At 42.9% G+C, this 22,773-nt stretch overlaps 1 protein-coding gene across 3 annotated transcripts in view; it reads left to right on the forward strand.

Moving 5' to 3' along the window:
* The window catches only part of LOC127027121 (BDNF/NT-3 growth factors receptor-like), a 192,164-nt gene that overhangs the window by 115,979 nt on the left and 53,412 nt on the right, over nt 1–22,773 (forward strand). For all 3 annotated transcript variants that reach the window (XM_050912587.1, XM_050912588.1, XM_050912589.1), the window contains one exon: nt 15,153–15,341. In XM_050912587.1, the coding sequence (XP_050768544.1) occupies nt 15,153–15,341 (189 nt within the window). The remainder of the gene's footprint in view (nt 1–15,152; nt 15,342–22,773) is intronic.

The raw sequence follows: 22,773 nt of genomic DNA on the forward strand, positions 1-22,773 counted from the left end.
AATTGGCTGGTAAAGTAAGAAGTATTGTTACTGTCTTATCAAACAAAATTCTAAAGCCTCTGGGAGTTGTACTGAAGAACAAAAACATCCAAACCACTCACTCGATGAACTGTATATTTTTTAAATTAGTTTTTGTACCCACTAAAGGTAACATGACTGAGCAGAGGGAGCAGCCAGCAAAACCCAAGGACCCCAAAGGTGGTGCGATGTCCCCTCCCTGCAGAGCCTGGTACCTCCCTAGGGATAATGGTTACCTCTGGTTACCTGTGAGGCCCTGCCACCACAGCAGAAGCCCAATGAAGCTATTACACATTGATGCTTCCTGCCATCTCTCTTCTGAGGTGTCTTATCTCTGTGGGCACAGAACATAATGCTGCAGAGGCACAGATATGGTGGATGGCTTCAGCAGATTTTTGTGATGATGAGCATGCTGCCCTGCCTCCAGATAGTGCTGATTTCCAAGGATACAGGCTTGCTTATTTACTGCTTTCCTGCTTCTTGTTGGGCCTTAAAGAGGAGGAGGGAAGCAAGATACTGCAGGAGAAATTCACTTCTGCTGGCTCCCAGCCCAGTGATAAGCAATGTCTGGCATGCTGGCTTGTCCCCATCACATCCATCCCTCCTCTGCAAGTCCATGTGATTTCATGAGTGAAAGGTTGAAAGATCAAACTCTTGCTAATTTTAATAGCCTCAGCAGCACTGCTATGAAAACCTAGCTAGATAGCTTTTACATCTCTGGTAGAATGCAGCCAATTGTACTGTCTTTAATCCTCTCCCTGGCAAAACTCCCATTGACTTCAGTGGGAGTTTTGTCTGAGCATGATCAGAGTCAGAATTTTAGGTTTTGGTCCTATATTAATTTCTCAGCGAGAAAGAGAAATGGATTTTCTCACTTTCTATAACATAGTGATACGAATATAGGCAATTACCTTTTTGGCATTGCCTCTTGGAAATAGTACAGATTTATTCCTTTAACCTATTCCTAACATAATTTATATGTAACTATATATTAGAGATACTGCCTTTCAGTGACAGAACTAAGTGCCACAGCAGCTCAAGACTTCATTTGTCAAAAAGGATGTCATCATTCTTAATACAAAGACAGGGGTCCTGATTCCACTGTCATTCATAGGGATTTTGCACCATTGTGACTTTAATAAATTATTCTCAGTTGACATTAAGATGAAGAGAATTAGACTCTTGGTGTTGCTGTTTCACATTTTCTGTTCATAGGATTTCATGCTTCATATTTTGTTTCACTTTTTCACCCCATCCCCAAATTTGATTTTATTTGCATTTTTTATCAACTAGCTAGTTGGAGCTCAGCACACTCTTCTGGCTTTAAAAAAAAACAAACCTGAAAAACCTCATCTGATAAAATGAGTAAGCTGTAGAAAAATCTTCAGAGAAAATGGGTCCTTTCTAAAGACTGTGAAAATGAAAAACTTTCAATTTATTGAAATTGTAGTATAAATGTGTACATCACAGAGTAGGGAGTACTAAGTGACTGTTCCTGCACTGGAGTCTGATACTTGGATATTTAGTATGGGTGTGCATGAAGTAAGGGCATGCATTTTTTTGTGCATATGGGAAGTGCACATGTCTGCCTTTCACAGTCTAGTCCTTTGTGACCTGTTTGTATATGACTGTTGCAGACTCCAGTTTTGAATCCAGTCCAGTGCAAGAGAGGATGGTGGCTGTGTACGGTTTGTTTTGTTTTGCAGTTTGAAGACAAGATTGTTTTTGCAGATCAACTCAGACATACACTAATTAGAAAAGTTCATAGAGTCTTTTACATCAGTCAGTGCTAATGCTCTGCACGTGTTCATTAGATTCATATAGAATTACAAAACCATTATACTCTGCATTATAGTATTTGCCTCTAATGGCCAGGAATAAGGCTGTATTATCAGCTTCCTTTAGCAGTTCCTTGTTGAGAGTATTTGATTTCCATGTAAATCTGTTCTGATAAAGTTGTTGCTAAGAAGCAGCCATGACTGAATTTTTTTTAAAAGACGAAGTGACACTGATAACAAATGAGTGTCACCCTAAAATACTTGAGTATAACAAGTACTAATGCTATTTTATGTGAATGTATAAATTGCAGCATCACAGGAGGCCATGCCCAGAATTGTGACCTGAATGTACTAGGTGTTGCAAACCCAGGAGATGTTAGAAAAAGAAAGGGTAGACAAGCCAGAAGTGGTCAAGAGAGAAGTTATTAAGGAGAGAGGTAAAACTCTTCAGAAAGGAAGAACTTTATCGGACATAGGGGAAGCTTCTAGCAGCTTCTCACAGAAGCCACCCCTGTAGCCCCCCCGCTACCAAAACCTTGCCACACAAACCCAATACAGTAGTAAATGAGCAGAAAGGGCACATGAGAAAAAAAGTCAGCCGAGAATACTTGCTAAAGGTCTCTGGCAATGTAGAAATTATTTATGAAAATATTTCATACATTTGAAAAAAATGAAACATTGCTTTATTTAGAGCCCTGCAAAATAGAAACGATGATACTTCCAATGTTTTAGCAAAACCTCATTGTAGTTTTGTGACCGGTTTCAGAATAAATGCATTCATTTTCAAATCTGCTATAGCAAAACTTCCAGAGTTTGGTTTGTAGTGTGGCTATCTCCAGGATGGCTAACCTGCCTGGTATGGTGCAAGCAGCATTCTGTGTAGGGCATTTTCATGCTTGCCATGGAGACAATTGCAAGGAAAGCTGGCAGAAGACAGGTGGCAGGACGGAATCTCCAGGAGATGAGGCATCATGTGGCAGGGAGGAGGAGGTGGCTGCAAACAGCAGTAGAGGACCAACATCTAGAGGCAAGTCAGCCAACTTGTGAAGCTAACCCTATAGCTTGTGAGTGACACTGCTGGGACATGCTGAAATTTGAAGTGACGCCTTTCTATTCACAGTTGCCCTTTGCTGCAGTAATTTTTAGGTCTGCATTTGAAGAGGATTTTGAGTATTTGAGGCTTCACTGCTTTAGGAATAGGCTTGGGAAAGAAGTGTGTTGTTCTGAGGCAATTCTGTATCTTTGATCTGAAGCTGTATTGGCAGGGATATTCTTCCAAACAGTCCATCCAGCTCCCTTTCTTCTTCAAAGCTGAGTTGTTTTTAAAGAATGTCCCAAAAGATCTAGTTGAGCATAATCCTAAAAAGCTATAACCATGTTAAAGCAAAGTAATTGCTTTTCTTCCCTTTATGATTTCTTATAGATGCAGACAACCACAAAATCCTACAGTGAATCTGTCACTAAGGCTATTCCATGTTGTAGAACAATGGCAGATGTTTCTCCTGGCTATCACAAGAATTTTTATTGACACGTGATTGCTGACCACCAAGACTTTTCCCAGAAGACCACCTGTTGCAGGCCAGTAAGGGTTTCTGGGCAGGGGCTAGGATCTCCATTTGAGGCCAAAGAGAGATGTATAGCTGCTGAGTGCTCTAGGGACAGGGGCTATAGAGAAAGCTGCTGAAATGATTTCTGTGACAGAGACACAAAAGGAATCAGTTTCACTATTGCTAAGTAATTTAATGTCAATTGGGGAAAAACATATCAGGCACTAATGCTCTGGAAGGAAAGTAAGTTGCCTCTTGCTTTGTGCTCACTGAGGGCCAGTTTTGGACAGCCTCTCTTCTGTGCTGAAGCTTCCTGCCCTTCCAGCAGCCCTCTTCCAAAAGCCGAATGCTGCCTCCCGAGCACATGTGAAATTTAGGTCGTCAAGACCCAAAGCCTGTTTACCCAGGAAGATAGCACAGTGCTTGGCAAGTAGTTGGTGGACTGTTAGTTTACCGGCTTCCCATGTCCTCCTTTTCAGGTGTAGGTGGGCCTTGGGATTTCGTTTTCAAAGCCTGTTTTCGAGGCTGGGGAATGCTTGGAGATGAAGAGGAGTCAGGCTGGGACTCAATGCAAGTCCAAGAAATCTTTAGTTGGGCTGCAGGATCATCTAAATAAGAGTTGAGTAAACAGCGATACCACATTTCTGCAGACATTGTTTATAATTTGAGCATGGTATGCAAGTTGATTGTGTGTAATCATTCAATTTTGCTTCTGTGCAGAATGTCATGTTTAAGGTTAGCTAGTGTGGATGTAAATGAAAAATGAATTTGAAGCTATTATGCTGGAATGTTTGTTGAGAGCAAATTGAGAGGTATATTTCAATGTAAGACTTTATAATTCATGCAGTCTTTGTGGACTATAGAAATCCACTCACAGAAAATGAAAAATGGTACAAGACTTTGTGTTATAGTGCTATATGGCTAACACCTCCACTAATAAAAACTGTTCAGAAGCAATTAAGATAAGGAAATTAAACCCTGAAATTAATTGTATGTGAAGAATGCAATTAAATAAGTTGTATTCTAATAGCAATAATCCACTATAAACTGTGGATTCATGCATTACTGATGTGCTTCTCTCCTGACTGAACCTATCTTGATACTGAAGCCTGCAGAAGTAACCTGCTAATGCAGTGAAATGTATGTAGTTTAATTATATATATTATATGTTTGTTCAGCTACAGGCCTCATTCAGTTCTGAATAGACATAAATCAACATTTGAAGAGACCAAAGTATCTGCCGTAAGACCCCTCAAGGTCTACCATTTTGGCATCATGGAAGATTAAGGCTGGAAGGGGACTTGGGAGATTATTCCCTGTCCTAAGCCTGTGTCAACTATGTATCTTTTTTCTGACAGACATTTACCTAACTTGGCTTCAAGATCTCCAGAAGTGGAAATTTCTGTACAATTTATGAACAATTCCAGTGCCTGAGGAAGTCCTCCTAACATTTCACTTCAGTCTCTTCATTCAATTTTATCATGCAACTTTTCATTCCTGTCCAGTGTAGACATGAAATAAATATTGTTCCCTTCCTTATGCAACAATCTTGAGGGCTGTTGTCATGCACCTCCTCAGACATCTCTTCTTTAGGATAAAATAAATCTCATTTTTTCCAGTTTTTCCTCAGGTCTCTGAGCATCCTTATAGCTTTCCATGTCATGTTTTCAGTTGATTTGCTTGGATGGGAGAGTCCTGTAGATAGTGCCTCTGAACTCTAAGAAATAAATCAGGGAGGGTTTAAAGGAGGGAAATAGTTTCATTAGCGAAGGGGTTTTTTTGTTTGTTCTTGTTGGGGTTTTTTTTAACAAATGTAAGTTAAATATCAGGGAGAATTTCTCCATGGTCTGCCATATCTACATATCTTCTAACTATGTCTAACCATATCAATCTAAACAGAATTTGCAAAATTGTTCCAGTTGACTACTCCAAGTAGCTTTACTGTTCTCTCAGATAAAGACTGTCTAAGAAGCATAGGGAAACTTGTGTTGCTTCTGTACACATTGTATTTATCTTCCAGACAACAGAGGAACTCATTCCCAACCCTAGAAATGGGACTGTTAACCCTTAGATTATTTATGAAAAGTGTGTAGGGAAGAGATTGTTGAATTAAATAGCTTCAAAAGGAAATGAAAGTCAACGAGGATTTAATTTTGGCTGAATTATTCTTTTTTGCTTGATGCCAACAAGTGCATTCCAGCTGATCTTTATTCTTATTGCTGTGATTTTTTCACTGTAATATTTTTGAAGGATTGTCATTTTGCCCACATTTCCTAGATATCCAAACGTGCAGGTGGCTATAATGAATGGTCTTGGTGATATATATTAAGAAAGAAAAATCATTATTTCTTTCCTTCTTTAAAATTTTCTGCTTCCCTGTATCCTTACTTCTCTGGCTCACATATTTGTATTGATTAATACACCACATCCCTGCTAGATTTTTGTCTCAGATCTGTTTCATTTGACTACCAATAATGAGAGGCCATAAATTCATCATTCTTTATGACAGGACACATCATCTGAGCAGCAGACAGTGCAAATGTGTCCATGAAGCAGCGGGCAGCTTTATAGCCACCATTTATCCTGTAGCTGGAAGAGGGATATAAGTCAAGGGGCTCAGTGGTTTGGCAGCAGGGGCTGGCAGTCCCTCCCAATTCCTAGCTGTGACTTCTTTGACAAAGATCCTGCCTTCATCACTGGGCAAATCAGCAAGGCATGCAGAACTCTTTTTGCTGCCTCCAAAACAGGAATAATAATAGTATGTATCTCATGGAGGACAAACTGTGAGGATTTATTGGTTACGGTGCTTAAGACTTTGAAGATATGTACCGGATTGTGGTTGTGATATCTGTTATACAAATGCCTCCTGTTCTGCCTGAAAGTAGAAGGAAATCAGTAACCTTTGTACCACAGGCTAAGGCTTCCCTGATGACATCCCTGGAGAGTATGTCGTGGAGCAGAGCCAGAAAAGGGGCCACTCATCTTCGGTTCTGCACAATCAATACTAAAAAAACCAACATGCATAAGAGACTTCACCAATTTTCCTAGAGGGCTTTTCTGTCCTGTGAAGTAGGTTTCTTGGGTGAACTGCCATGCCAGTCTGTCCCAGACCTACTGACCTGCACATCTGTCCTTGCATTCTGTAGATCTCATGGCTTTCAGTGAGCAACTTAGAATCATAGAATCATAGAATGATTTGGGTTGGAAGGGACCTTTAAACGTCATCTAGTCCAACACCCCTGCCATGGGCAGGGACATCTTTCACTAGATCAGGCTGCTCAAAGCCCCATCCAACCTTGAATACTTAAAATGATGGAGCATCCACAACCTCTCTGGGCCACCTGTTCCAGTGTCTCATCACCCTCATCGTAAAAAATTTCTTCCTTATATCTAGTCTAAATCTACCCTCTTTCAGTTTAAAACCATTACCCCTTGTCCTATCACAACAGGCCCTATTAAAAAGTCTCTCCCCGTCTTTCTTGTAAGCCCCCTTTAAGTATTGAAAGGCTGCAATAAGGTCTCCCCTGGAGCCTTCTCTTCTCCAGGCTAAAGAACCCCAACTTTCTCAGCCTTTCCTCATAGGAGAGGTGTTCCAACCCTCTGACCATTTTTGTGGACCACCTCTGGACCCACTCCAACAGATCCATGTTTTTCTTGTACTGGGGACCCCAGAGCTGGATGCAGTACTCCAGGTGGGGTCTCCCAAGAGCAGAGCAGAGGGGCAGAATCACCTCCCTCGACCTGTTGGCCATGCTTCTTTTGATGCAGCCCAGGATATGGTTGGCTACTGGGCTGCAAGCGCACATTGCCGGCTCACGTCCAGCTTTTCATCCACCAGTATCCCCAAGTCCTTCTCCGTAGGGCTGTTCTCAATCTATTCATCCCCCAGTCTATACTGATATTGGGGATTGCCCCGACCCAGGTGCAGGCCCTTGCACTTGGCCTTGTTGAACTTCATGAGGTTCACACAGGCCCATTCCTCAAGCCTGTCAAGGTCCCTCTGGATGGCATCCCTTCTTCCCTCTGCTGAATCAACTGCACCACTCAGCTTGGTGTCATCTGCAAACTTGCTGAGGGTGCATTCAGATCCCACTGTCTATATGGTTGATGAAGATATTAAATAGCATTGGTCCCAGTATGGACCCTTGAGGGACACCACTCGCTACTGGTTTCCACTTGGACATGGAGCCGTTGACTGTAAGACTTTGGATGCAGCCATCCAGCCAATTCCGTATTCATCTAACAGTCCAACTATCAAACCCATATCTCTCCAATTTAGCAGCAAGGATGTCGTGGGGTACCGTATCAAAGGCCTTACAGAAGTCCAGATAGATGACATCTGTAGCTCTTCCCTTGTCCACTGATGCAGTCCCTCCATCGTAGAAGGCCACTAGATTAGTCAGGCACAATTTGCCCTTGGTGAAGCCCTGTTGGCTGTCTCTAATCACCTCCCTGCCTTCCATATGTCTTGACATGTCTTCCAGGAGGATTTGTTCCACGATCTTACCGGGAATGGAGGTGAGGCTGACTGGTCGGTAGTTCCCAGGGTCCTCCTTTTTACCCCTTTTAAAAATGGGTGGGATATTTCCCTTTTCTCCAGTCACTGGGGACTTCGCCTGACTGCCATGACTTTTCAAATATGATGGAGAGTGGCTTAGTGACTACATCAGCCAATTCCCTCAGGACCCTGGGATGCATGTTGTTGGGTCCCATGGACTTGTGTATGTTCAGGTTCCTCAGGTGCTCTCGAACCTGATCTAATCTTACGAAGGAAGGGACTTCATTCCCCCAGTACCTGCCTTGAGGTTCAGGGACTTGAGAAATGTGGGAAGAGAGATTACCAATGAAAACTGAGGCAAAAAATTTGTTGAGTACCTCAGCCTTTTCCATGTTCATTTTTACTAGTTCTCCTGTCTTATGTACCCCCCCAGTAAATTTTCTTTAATCTTCCTTTTCTGTCCAACATACCTGTAGAAGCTATTCTTATTATTCTTCATATCCCTTGCCATATTCAGCTCCAACTGTGCCTTAGCTTTTCTGATCCCATCCCTACACATCTGAGCAGTGTCCCTATATTCTTCCCAGGATACATGTCCCTGGTTCCACTGCCTGTGCATTTCCTTCTTACACTGTACTTTGAGCAGGAGGTCCTTACTGAGCCATGCTGGGTGTCCTGCCTTCCTTGCCTGACTTCTTATACGTGAGAATTGAGAGCTCTTGCGCTCTAAGAAAAATGTCCTTAAAGAGCTGCCAGCTCTGTTCAGCTCCTTTGTCCCTGAGGGCAGTTTCCCAGGAGGTCCCATCCACTAATTCCTTAAACAACTGAAAGTTTGCTCTCCTAAAATTCAGGGTCTTGACTTTACTCTTCACCTGGCCCATATCCCTCAAGATGATTGTGAATTCCACCAGGGCATGATCACTGCAGCCCAGGCTGCCACCAATCTTGACCCCTCTAATTAGTTCATCTGTGTTGGTAAACAACAGGTCCAGTAATGTTTCTCCTCTGGTTGGGCTGTCTATCACCTGGATTAAGAAATTATCCTTGATGCACTCCAAGAGTCTCCTGGAGTGCTTACAGCTTGCTGTGCTGCTTTTCCAGTAGATGTCAGGGTGATCGAAGTCCCCCAGCAGGATCAGGGCCTGCGAGCGTGATGCTTCCTGTAGTTGAAGTAAGAATGCTTTGTCAACAGGCTCCCCTTGATCAGGCGGCCTGTAGTAAACACCAACCATGAGGTTTCCTTTGTTGGCGTGGTCCCTAATTTTTACCCATAAGCTCTCGACCTGTTCATTGCTGTTTTTCAAAGACAGCTCTGTGCAGTCAATCCATTCCTTTACATAGAGGGCAACCCCCCCGACTCTCCTTCCTTGCCTGTCCCTTCTGAACAGTTTATAGCCATCGATTGCAGCACTCCAGTCATGTGAGTCATCCCACCACGTTTCAGTGATAGCAATTAGGTCATAGCTGCACAGTGGCTTCCAGCTCCTCCTGTTTGTTACCCATGCTGTGTGCATTGGTATAGAGGCACTTCAGCTGGGCTATTGATCATGTCACCTTTTTAGAGAAACAAGCCCCAATTCCTTTGAGGCATTTCACAGGTGTTGCCCTGTGGATTCCTAATACATCAGCAGCCCCTGGCTCTTCTCTATTGCTCAAAACTCCATCCCCTTCCCCCCTAAATCTAGTTTAAAGCTCTCCTTATAATTCTGGCCAGCTTGTTGGCAAAGACCCTCCTGCCCCACTTGGTCAGGTGAATCCCATCAGCTCCCAACAGACCTGGCTTTATGAAGGGCTCCCTTAGGGGATCCTTGGGAGTTTTCCATAGTTAGAAACCTCCCTTGCAGATATTATGACTTCTGGAATGCTCTAGGCTTGTGCATAAAGGGACGTGTGGATGTGTGCATACATAAAAAATATAGATAAGTTTGTGAGAAAAAAGACAGTTAGTTAGAAGTTGCTGCTCCAGAATAAAACTGAAGCAAACAAATATGCAGCTTTTGACCCTTAGATTAAAAGCAACAACAAAGAGGCCTGATGAAATATTTGACTAGCTAAAATCTGTGTGCAGACATTTCAATTGAAATTACCCATATTACATGTTCCTTGCTCTGTAGAGGAGTTGAGTTAAACATGAAATAAAAAGTTTACCAGCAAGAAGAACATGCATTTTAGGTGAAAGGCATTTATGTCGATGTGACTGACCTTTTGACACCTAGCAACCCTGAAAATTTAATACTGTAAAACTGACTAACATACCTATTATTTAATTGCCCTTGAGGTTACATATTACTTAAATTATTCTTTTTAGGAAAGAAAATAATCTGTCACTGTAGCATATTTTCTTTGCATCAAAACAATACAATGAGAACATAATTTAGTCTTCTCATGAAGCTGCAACAAATAAGGAAAGAGAAAAGATTGATTTTCATGTGAAAAGAAAAGGAAAATACATTGGAGACTTGATCACCCAAGTGAAAGGTGATGTCAGAGTGGTGTGGCTCCATCACAATTTTCAAACAAATCTCTCCACTTTGCTTTGCAATGGTTGCAGGTGAACATAGTCTTATAGGCTGCTTATTGAGTTTAAACCTCTATTCCCAGCCAGTTTCTCCTGCCAAAGATCTCTGAGGAGCCTCCTCCCTTCTTTAATTCAGAGATTGTTGGAAGGGGAGTAGAGGCATTTGGCTGCTGGGTGTAGGGAAGTTCTCTAGCTCTCTGGAACAACTGCCATTCCGGTTCCCTTGACTTCCTGGGAACATGCTTGTTGGATGGGAACTGAACTTCTTGGACAGTTTCAGAATGTTTTTCTCACCTCATATATCAAGGAGTGACATAATACAAGCTTTAATAAGCACTGATAGGTGTAAATCAGTTAAATACATTAATGATACTTGTCAGAAGACATTAAATTATTTATCCTCTAAACACCCAAGCCTGGCAAATCTCAGTTTTCTGAGTCACAAACTTAACATCTGCAATGTAGTTTTTGGCTGTGTTGCACATTAGGCACTGGGATAGAAGGACATGCATTGTTTGAGCTGTGAAGAGCATTGTGCTTCAGCAGGATAGACTTGGGTATAATGTTGCTTGGGGTGATCTTATTCTTGTGTTTTTTTCACCACCAACGATGGAATATTAACTCCATAATACTTGTTTGGCAACTGAGTGTGGCAGTGAATATTGAGATGATGGCACTAAGGCTAACACCAATGGCTGTGTTCTCAGGAGCTGGCAGGGATGGGGATATGAGAACGAGGGGTTGGTTGGAAGGTGGAGGGAGGCAAGAAATGCTATTGCTCCACACAGCCAAACTGCTGGGGAAGCATAGTAGCACCATGCCTTGAGCTTTCCCACATTAAAAGCATCAACAGCTGCAAAGCAAAGAGCATCACTTTAATAAGCTCACTCTGAATGAATTTGCAGAAGAATCTGAAATTACTTTGAACAGGTCCACCACCTGAAGAGAGACTAGACAGATTTGTCTTTGGGAAGCTTATTCAGCTAGCTTTGAATTTTTTTCCCTTTGTGTTCTATTTATGCCTTTTAATTCAACACCCTGTATTTAGCATGCAGCATTTAAGAGACCAATAATATAAAATAATGTTGGTACAATTGCATTACTTTCTATTAGTCTGGGCTGTCTTATTCAGTTTTAATAATATGCAATTGCAGTCTTAATTATTGCAGTCTTAATATGCAATTGCATAAACATTATTTAATATCACAGTTGCCTATAGTTGTTGAATTTAGGAATGTAAAAGAGCATTCAAATAAAGCTTGTAGCATCTCAGTCAGAAAAAAGTGTGCCAAGCCATGATTGATGAGTTGTCTTCTAGAGGAAGTGGAAGATAGGCAGGGATTCAAGAGTTGAGCTAAAAAGGAGATGTATATTGTTAAGAAACTTGGATCTTAGCTTGATAACAAGAAAGTTTGAGTCTCTGTTCTTGCTGAAGTATAAAACTTGCCTTTTAATCATGCAGAAAAAAAGAATTTCTTGGAATCTACAGCAAATATGTGAGTCTCATGGGGAAAGAAGTCTTGTGTAAGTGCTTTTTGAGAACAAGGTATTTAACTAGTGAAAAAATACATCCATCCCAAAAGGAAAAAGAGAGAAGATTCAGTATGGGCTCAAAATCCAACAGAGCTGATGCTGACTGGTGATATGTACTCACTGTCCTGCTTTTGACTGATGGTGTGCCATTACCATGTCTCTGCACAGACTGGTCTTTGTTTCTCTGGGAACAAGGACTTGAAGCAAGAAGAGCCAATGCTAGTGCAAGATCTATTGATAAATCTTCCTAGTAATCAACATCCTTTTTCATGGAAGAAGTCATAGTTATTAAGGCATCAGCACAAATGTAATCACTGTAAGCAATCCTCTTTACCTGAGCTGCCTTGTAACACTTGACTAAGCAGATATATCTCCGGATTAACTACATGGCTCCAACCACAAAGCTAAAATTGGTAATTATTACTTCTTGATAATTATTACTTCTATTGCCTCCTAGCATGGCTGAGCCATTCGTGGTATCTTCAGGGATAATTCAAGTGATGTATGATGCACAAAACTGTGTGGCGAGGGGGATGTGGGATATGGTAGCCTCCGAGAAATCTTTTTATAGTTCAGAGAGTAAATGCACATACAGTAGATGATTGCTTATATCGTCAGCACATTAGGTTGAGGGAGAAATAGATGGATACAGTGATTGTGACCATCTAAACTAAAGTCTGGGAATATGTGCTAGCAATGCCATGCCAAGTGCAAACCAGAACCATATGTTCTTTCTGATTCTGTATTTGCAAGCTTTTTTTTTGCCTGAGACTGCTTAGGTGAGTGTGGTGGATTGACCCTGGCCAGCAGCCAAGTACCCACATAGCTGCTATGAGTTCCTATTGAATATCCTGCTTTACTGTCCTAGAAATGTGTAATAGACACTTTTCCATGCCATTGCTATATGCATGGTAGAAGCAAATGATGAAAAAAGAGCCTCCTTCTGTAAAGCAGAGAACAGCAAGGATGAAAGACTTAGAGGAGTGCCTCTAATTGCATAGCCAAGAAAATTCACCCATTTGCTGTAAAGGAAGGTATTTGACCCTCATATTGAAGCTGTATTAGTATAAAAAGACTGCACTGTTTCCAAGAAAATGTGTATTTATCTGCTTGCTTTTTGGTGCCATTAGCTTGACATTCAGAAAGTTTGGAGACCTAAGGAAAATCTCTAGAAAAAATGAACAAGTTTTTTTCATGTGTTTGCACTTTATTTCTACTGCACACAAACTCACATGCACTTGAAAAATGTGTCTTGTGTGCCATCTGAGGGACCAACAGTTTGTTAGGCTCTGCACTTCATTGGAAAAATCTTCACCAAAAACTTAATCCTGGTATCTTTCCTAGTAGAATCAGTCTTTTGAGGATTTGGGTGATCAGTAAGGACAAAACCAGCCTTGGTATTAGTATTTCATTTCATAAATTGCAGAGATCTAGGCTTCACTTACATTTGTCAACAGTGACTTTCCAGTGAAGTACGAGGCATTTGAAAAATTACTTCTAATGTTTCAAGCCAGTGGAGGAAGTACTTTTTCAAACAATGAGATTTCCCTCATGCACCATTAAACCAATTAGGGAGAAAAGAAAGCAGGATAGGGGTAGGAGTATGCTTGAGCCTCTAAAGCTATGGTTGAAATAGCCACATGCCAAATTATTTGTTTTATTCCTGTAAGCCATGCTATGTAATGATAAAGTGCTTTTGTTATGATACTGTGAACCACAAAACTGTAAGAGAGTCTAAGTTTCTTTTCTTTAAAGCTGCCCTTTCTTGGCTGATGTGTCTGGGCCTGTCCTGGTTCTTATCTTGTTCCTTAATTGTGTGTGTGTGGTATATTCTCCCCATCTTTTCTCCTGCCCTCCATGAAGCATCCACAAGATCTGCTGTTGGTCCCCATCCTCTCTCTCTCTGCATCCCCCGACTTTCCTGCAAACACAGATGCCATCTATGTGCAGGTGATACTCAGATCCCCATCTTGCCTCTGCACTGTCCTCTTCTGTTCAACCTAAAACCTGTCTGGGGCTCCAAAGGAGTGGCTGTCGACTCAGAGTAAACACAGCTTTTTGTCTTCCCCGAAGTCCTCTCTGCTGCCCCCTTCTTTGATTGCTGTGAACTCTGCTGTCACCCTGCCTGTCACTTTTGCCTGTGGGACAAACACAGGTGTCATCTGAGGATGCCGTTCTAGGAGATGTGAATGCTACCCCAAAATCCCTGGTTAACATGGATGGAGAATTATCTGAAAATTATTTGTGGTCTCTGTCAGCTCTTCAATGGGCAGATTAGGCAAAATGTCATTGTTTAATGGTGATGTTGATTTTCTTTGAATTCTGAATGTAAACTGGAGGATATAACATAGAATTAGCTAGCAGGGGTTAAATCACAAGAGTTCAAATGTTATCTGCTCTGATCTCGGTGTTAGATCAAAGGCCCCTGCAGCTCACATAAGTGGAACTCTGCTAAGCAGGTTGGTTATTTTTACCCATTTATAGGGTTTTATCTCCATGGTGCTTTCATTAAAAATACAAAGCACAAACTGAGAAAAAACCAAAAATTGTCACAAAATTACTGATCAAAATAAACCTCTCCTTCTGGAAGGTCACTAGACTCGGTCATTGATGGGGCCTCATAAGGCAGAGAAATGTTCCCCTAGGCTGGACAAGCCCCTGTGAAATGACCCCAGATCTCACGGTGGGGTGGGAAGAGTGTTTTCCACTGCTCTTCTGAGTGTCTACCTTGCACCTACTGTGACTGTGCAAATTGTCCTCTAGATTTTGGCTCTCAGCCATTTTATCCTTCAGGAATCATACAGCTTCCCACGTTAGGATGAGCCCATCTCCTCCATGTCTGTTGTCGTGTTATAATGCCACCTCAAATGGAAGGCGAATGTTTGCCAGCTTTGTGGGAAAAGGAATTATTGCAGTGTGATCAGAGTAGGGCATAAGGTAAAAAAGTTAATGTGTGTATTTCATAGCTTATTTCTGAGAATGATAGAAGTTCATCAAATTTGGAGATCTTTCCCAGTGATACAGTATGCTAGACCCTGATGTATTTAGTCTAGGTGATCTCTAGTACAAAAATTTATATCACATTCCCACTCTTAATGGCCAAACGTATAAAATTCCTGAGGTAAGATCAGCAAGGGACATAAAGAGAGCTCTTGACTAGTGGGATGGAGGACAAACTGGTCAAAAAAAGAAAAAAAAAGAATTGTCTGAGGGAGGGAAAATGTTCTGTGTTACAGGAGAATCTTTGTTTCTAACTCTAGGTCCTTCTTCAGTTATCAGCAATGATGATGATTCAGCAAGTCCCCTCCATCACATTTCAAATGGCAGTAACACTCCGTCTTCTTCTGAGGGGGGTCCTGATGCAGTCATCATTGGGATGACAAAGATTCCCATAATCGAAAATCCCCAGTACTTTGGAATTGCCAAAAGTCAGCTCAAGCCAGACAACTGTAAGTACAAATGCCTATATGTAGTTCAGTCATTCTTTTTTTTTTTTGGTGCAAGTGCTGGGGCTCCTTAGTAGTGCTAATAGAAAAATGGTGTAAATTCCTGGGAGTAGAAGGGTGGAGTTAAAATGTATGCAATTCATTAAGGAGTACTTTGGTACATGGGATGAACTGCTTTACATCTGTCAAAGCCAAATTCAGCCCTTGTGATGAATCAATGAACTCAGCAGTGTTAGGCTCAAAGCCCAATCTGTATTCCATCAAAGTCACCAGTAGTCTTTCCACTAATTTCAGTGGTCTTTGGCCAGTCCCGTGCACCTAATGTATTCTTGGGATAAAACACATCCTGGGTCAGAACCAGAAGTCAATATTTGCATTTGTGGCTAAAACAAGTGTTGATAATGCACCAGTGTTTTGGCTACTGCTGAACAGTGCTTGCACAGCATCAAGGCTTTCTCTTCCTTTCCCCCCTCCCCCAACAAGTAGGCTGGAGGTGGACAAGAGATTGGGAGGGGTTACGTGCTGAGGCCCTGCTTCCCAGGAAGTGGCTAAATATCTGCCTGCTGATGGGAAGTAGTGAATGAATTCCTCTTTTTGCTTTGCCTGCACACACAGCTTTTGCTTTCCCTTTTAAACTGTCATTATCTCGATCCATGAGTCTTCTCACCTTCCTTCTATTTTCTTCCTGTCCCAGGAGTGAGCGAGAGGCTGTTGGCTGGGTTTAACGCACCACAATATCAAATGCTGATTTTTGAAGCAGCAATCAACACTGCAGCAAATAACTGAAAAAATATCTAAAGAATGTTGTAATTAATAGTAACTGCACTACTTACTATGTTTCACCAGTACATGAAGGTCTTTAACTGTTTCAGAGAAGGTTCTTTCTACCTCTTTATGCTGTGAACTTGTACATACATTTCTGAAGTGTTGCTGGAAGCCTGATCTGTTTCTCTGAGAAGTCATTCTAAAGATTGCCAGTGCAGTTGGTGAGCATTGGATGTGCGACTAAGCGATATCCATATCTGTATCCTGACTGATTTAGCTTCACAGCACAAACTGTAGTTTAAGGGCATACGATCTAGGTCAGAAACCTTTGCCTCCAGCTTTGCATAGCTTAAATACTATAATAGGTGCCTTCCTTGATCTGTGCATGGGTGCGTGCATGCATATGCATGTGCAGGACTTCAAAGGGTGTAAAGACTGATGCCAGGCTACCTATTTGTCTTGTGAACATTAACAGTAATCCACAGCTTGATATTTGCACTAAGCACAATACACATAAGGATCTTCCTGCAGTGCAACAGGAGGCATTTTCCTGCATTTTTATTATACATTCCCGATGTTCTCTCTTACCATAATTTTGTTGTGTGGCACTATTTTGTAATTAGAAATAACCCATAATTTCTTCTACCAGTGGGCATTTGAATAATCTGGCATAGCATAAGCAATGGAATGCATTAAATAGTTACCAAATTGCTGATACTTGATCGGCACAAGAAAGATGTTATATAGATGCATTAATTCCTGTGAAAAACAGAAGCCACTAGGGAATCACAAATGGGCAACATGTCCACTAGAGCTCTCTAATGTTATATAAAAGGACATGCTTTTAAATGAGGCTCCTGTACCTCCACTCCCAGCTGCATTAAACATTATAAACAAACAAACATCAGTGACTACACAGTATTTCACTTTCAGCATTAATGCTGAAACAACATACATGGTGTTCTGTGAAAAAAACCCAAACCCCCAAACTGTACCAAACACAGAATTCTCTCACATTTAGTAAGCTGCATATTAAGTATAGAAGCATTAACTCACAGCTGAATAGTGCTAACTAGGTCCTGATCCTGAAAATACATAAGTCTGTGTTTGGTTTTGTGTGCTGCAATGAAACCCACATGGTGTCAGGGTAACTAATCACGGTACATGAAGTTCAGCTCGTGCATAAATTTTTGCAGGATGAGGGCTCGAGACTTTGCTATGGTGCTCCTGGGAGATATGCAGAGCTGACGCTCTGCATTCTGCTACATTGCCATGGTGGTCCAAATCTTTGTGAGAATCAGGTAAACAGCAGTAGTATATAAACTGAGTCAGATATCTTCTACCACACTGAGCATCTGTCCAATAAAGAGGGACTTTTAAATTGTCTAGGACAAAAAAGGTCTTCCCATAAATAATTTCACATACTCTCTTTCTCTCTTAGATCTCTCGCCAGATATCTGTTTCTGAATACAGTGTTTCAGGCTCCATTGCAAAGTATTGGAATTGCATATGTTTAAAAGAAAATAAAAAAAATTATTGCAGTCAATTTCATTTGAAATTCCATCAGTGTATCAATAAATCAGTACTTTTCACAGAGTCACAGAAAGGTTGAGGTTGGAAGGGAGCTCTGGAGGTCATCTGGTCCAACTGTCCTGCTCAAGCAGGGCCACCTAGAGCCGGTTGCCCAGGACTATGTCCAGATGGATTTTGAACATCTCCAAGAAGGGAGACTCCACAAGCTCTCTGGGCAACATGTTCCAGAGCTCAGTCACCCTCACAGTAAAAAAGTGTTTCCTGATGTTCAGACGGAACCTCCTGTGTTTCAGTTTGTGCCCATTGCCTCTGGTTCTGTCACTGGGCACCACTGAAAAGAGCCTGCCTCCCTCTTCTTTGCACCTTCCATTCAGGTATTTATATACATTGATAAGATTCCTCCCCCCCCCCCCTTGAGCCTTCTCTTCTCTAGGCCTAATGCAGCCCCGGATACCATTAGCCTTCTTTGTGGCAAGGGCACATTGCTGGCTCATGTTCAACCTGGTGTCCACCAGGACCCTCAGGGCCTTTTCTGACAAGCTGCTTTCCAGTTGGGTGGCCCCCAGCATGTAATGGTGCATGGGGCTGTTCCTCCCCAGGTGCAGGACTTTGCATTTCTCCTTGTTGAACTTCATGAGGTTCCTATCAGCCTATTTCTCCAGCCTGCCGAGGTCCCTCTGGATGGCAGCACGACCCTCTGGCATATCAGCCACTCCTCACAGTTTGGTGTCATCAGAAAACTTGCTGAGGGTACACTCTGCCCCATCATCCAGATCATTAATGAAGACATTAAACAGGACCAGACCCAGTATTGACCCCTGGGGTACACTGCTAGTCACTGGCCTCCAACTAGACTTTGTTCCACTGATCACCACCCTCTGGGCCTGGCTGTTCAGGCAGCTTTTGATCTACCTCACTGTCTGCTCATCCAGCCCATATACGTCAACAGCTTCTCCATGAGGATCTTATGGGAGACACTGTCAAAAGCCTTCCTGAAGTCCAGGTGGACAATATCCACTGTTCTCCTCTCATCTACAGGGACAGTCATTTCATCATAGAAGGTTATCAAGTTGGTGAAGCATGACTTCCCCTTGGTGAATCCATGCTGACTACTCCTGATGGCCTTCTTGTCCTTCATGTGCCTAGAAATGGTTTCCAGGATTAGCTGCTCCATCACCTTCCAAGGGATCGAGGTGAGGCTGACCAGCCTGTAGTTCCCTGGATCCTCCTTCTTGCCCTTCTTGAAGATAGGAGTGACATTTTCTTTCCTCCAGTCTTCAGACACTTCTCCCAGTTGCCATGATTGATCAAAGATTATCAAGAGTGGCCTTGCAATGACATCAGCCATCTCCCTCAGCACTCGTGGGTGCATCCCATCAGGGCCCATGGACTTATGTACATCCAGTTTGCTTAAGTATTCCCTGACCTGATCCTCTTCCACCAAGGGTAAATCTTCCTTACTCCAGGCTTTCCCCCTGGTCTCAGGGGTGTGGGATTCCTGAAGGCCAGTCTTGCTAGTAAAGACTGAGGCAAAGGTGGCATTCAGTATCTCAGCCTTTTCCATGTCCTGTATAACCAAGGTCCCCTGTCTTGTTGAGTAATGGGCCCACATTTTCCCTAGTCTTCCTTTTGTCACCTACGTACTTATAGAAGTCCTTCTTGTTGTCTGACATCCCTGGCCAGATTCAATTCTATTTGGGCTTTAGCCAAATGGATGCTCGGATATGCATCCCTGGATGCTTGGACGTCTCTGTATTGCTCCCAGGTTACCCGTCCCTGCTTCCATCCTCTGTATGCTTCATTTTTGCGCTTGAGTTTGGCCAGGAAGGTCCTTGCTCATCCACGCAGGCCTCCTGGCTTTTTTGCCTGACTTCCTGCTCGTTGAGATGGACCTCTCTTGAGCTTGGAGGAGGTGATCCTTGACTATTAAGCAGCTTTCTTGGGCCCCTCTTCCCTCCAGGGCCTTATCCGATGAGACTCTTCCAAGAAGAACTTTGAAGAGTCCAAAGTCGTCGTCCTGAAGTCCAGGGTTGTGAGCCTGCTTTTCATCCTCCTCCCTGCCCTCAGGATCCTCAACTCCACCATCTCATGGTCACTGCAGCCAAGACTGCCTTTGACCTTCACATCCCCAACAAGCCCCTCTTTGTTGGTGAGTATGAGGTCCAGCAGAGCACCTCTCCTCATTGGCTCCCCTATCACTTGGAGGAGGAAGCTGTCATTGATAGACTCCAAGAACCTCCTGGATTGCTTATGCCCTGCTCTGTTGACCCCCCAGCAGATATCGGGGTGGTTGAACTAACCCATGAAGACCAGGGCCTGTGAATGTGAATCTGCTTCTAGCCAGCTATAGAGGGCCACTTGTTTTTCCTGGTCAGGCAGCCTATAACAGACACCCACTATAATGTCACCTTTACCTGTCCTCTCTATTCCTAACCCATAATTTCTCAGTTTGCTCCTCTTCCATCCCCAGGCAGAACTCCATGCATTCCAGCTGCTCTCACATATAAGGCAACTCCCCCTCCTTGTCTTCCCAGCCTGTCCTTCCGAAAGAGCCTATATCCCTCCACTGGAACACTTCAGTCATGGGAGCCAACCAACCACATCTCCATGATCCCAACAAGATTGTAGCCCAGCAACTGCACACAGATCTCTATCTCATCATGTTTATTCCCCATGCTGTGTGCATTAGTATACAGGCACTTCAGAGACACATCCCAACATGTTGAGTTCTTGGAGAGGGTTTGGGGGATTTCTGCATAACGGTGCCTTGTAGACACTTCCTCTCTTACATGCAAGTGCTGGAGGTGACCCCACCCAAGCCTCATTCTGCTGACTTTGTGATCCCTTCCCGTCACACCACCCCATGCCCTTTCCTCATCGACCCTGTCCATCGCTGCCTCACAAGACTGATGGTCACCCTCTTCCTCCTCCGTCATTCCTAGTTTAAAGCCCTCCTTATGAGGTCTGTCATCATATTGGCAAAAATAACTTTGCCTTGCTTAGCGAGGTGGATGCCATCTCTCAAGCAGATGCTGATATGCAAACAGGGTCCCATGGTCATAGAACCCAAGACCCTGCCGCCAACACCAGTTCTGCAGCCAATTATTGATTTGTTCTATTAGTGCCCTTCTCCTCACACCCTTTCCCCTCACTGGCAGGATTGAGGAAAACACCACCTGGGCCCCCATGCCCTTCACTACCACACCCAGAGCTCTGTAGTCACTTTTGATCCTGTCCAGGTTTCCCCTGGCAGTATCATTTGTGCCCACATGGAAGAAAAACAGGGGGTAGTAGTCAGAGGGTCGGATGAGCTTTGGCAGTCCCTCCACAACATCCCAGATCCTGGTGCCTGGCAGGCATCAAACCTCTCTAGTTGATAGGTCAGGTCAGCAGATGGGTGCCTCTGTCCCCCGCAGCAGGGATTGACCCATTACGATAACTCGCTGTTTCTTCCTGGTGGTCTTGCATGGTTTAGGGTTAGGTGGACCAGGTCCTTTGCTTGTAGGTACATGTGGGTCCTCTTCAACTTTGAGGGCGGTGAACCTATTTTGCAATTGTAAGCCCTTAGGTGGGACAGGAGCCTTCCTCTTGGTGTCAGAAGTCACCAGCTTCCATCCTTCCCCTTCTCCAGAGGTTGAACTTACCATTCCACTAGGGGTGGGCACTGCTTGCGTCTCTGCTGCAAATAGGGTGTGAGGGTCTTCAAGCTGCTCTATCTCAGAGAAAATCCTATCTCCCTTCTCCATCTTCTCTGATGCTGTGCAGCCTGCTCACTTCCTCCCATTAATTGTAAGTACTTTCTGGGAATAAAGAGCACAGAGGAGAAAGATGGCTATGATTTATGGTAATATCTATTAAGGCTTTATAGAATATCATACATTTGTACTAGTTATCACCATAAAATTAACAAGGTACTAATTGGTTGGAGCTGCCAACTCAGTCTGCTTATGAGTGTAACACTCTTGTTTGTCATGTTCATTATACTGACATAGTATATGAGATCCTGAATGAAGTTCATTCAGCCTTTTCTGCCATTCTTCTTGTTTGCTCTGGTATGCATGTGTGCTGCCATTCAGGGAGGGTTCACATCTCTGCAAAGACTGCATCTGTGTGCTTTGGGAAATATGTCTCTTGAGTATCTGCCCAACAGCCACTTCTTCAGAAACAGTGGGCTATGGGAGGGCATTCATCAATTGAATCTCTCCTAGTGTTTTCCTCTTTCTTGGAAACTGACTGGGACAAAATGTTCAAAGCTCTTTGAACTTCTTTTTCCCTTTCCTTCTTTTTTCTCCCTCTTTCTGTCTTTCACTTCCATGTCTCAAAAGACTGTAACTGAGTTAATTATGGTGTGATAAATCAGCCAGTAAACTTCTATGCATTTTGCTGTGTTTGGGCAGCTCCTGTTCCTTAGTGACAGATGCTTGGCTCAGCACACTGTAATTATCAACTCAAAAACAAGATGCTTTTAGGTCCTGAAAGCCTAATGGCAGAGACTGAACTTGTCCTCAGCCTCATCATGGGCTACAGCTTTAAAAGGTCCTATTTCGTTGTCGTTTAGTTGTGTTTTCACTGTTAGTACTGGAGCTCTGACAGTTCATTAACATGCTGGATCCTGTAGGAAGCTGTCATTACCCTAAAGGAGTATGGGTCTTTTTGTTATTCATTAGCTGCTGACATGACATATATACTTGACTTTCGATTAATGCATCTGTGTTTCTTCTTCGCTAAAATAAAGTTTTATTTACTTGTAGAAGGGGATTTATACATGTCAGTGAAAATTTACAAAGCCCCTATTTAAACAGATGTCTGAAGGGAATTTTGCTGAGCAGCAGACCTGGATTTCTATTGGCTGCAGTGGAACTGAGGATCCCTCTGCTCCTGCTTTATGTCCCCTGCTTACCTGTGTTTGGCTTGCTAGCTGGACAGACAGTCTACATGCTAACTAGATGGCTGGTACCTGGTGGTCTGCAGCCATGGAGGCATAGATAGCATGGTGTTGCCTCTGATCTGCTAAGGGGCAAGCGGCCCTGGGCTTTATTTGGTGCAGACTTGTTGCAAGGGGCTGTATGTTGTTGACACTATTGCTCCCTTGTCAAACTTATTTGACATTGTCCAACAGACTCAAAAAGTGAAAGAT

Source organism: Gymnogyps californianus, chromosome Z (genome assembly GCF_018139145.2).
Source record: "Gymnogyps californianus isolate 813 chromosome Z, ASM1813914v2, whole genome shotgun sequence".
Classification (NCBI taxonomy): Eukaryota; Metazoa; Chordata; class Aves; order Accipitriformes; family Cathartidae; genus Gymnogyps; species Gymnogyps californianus.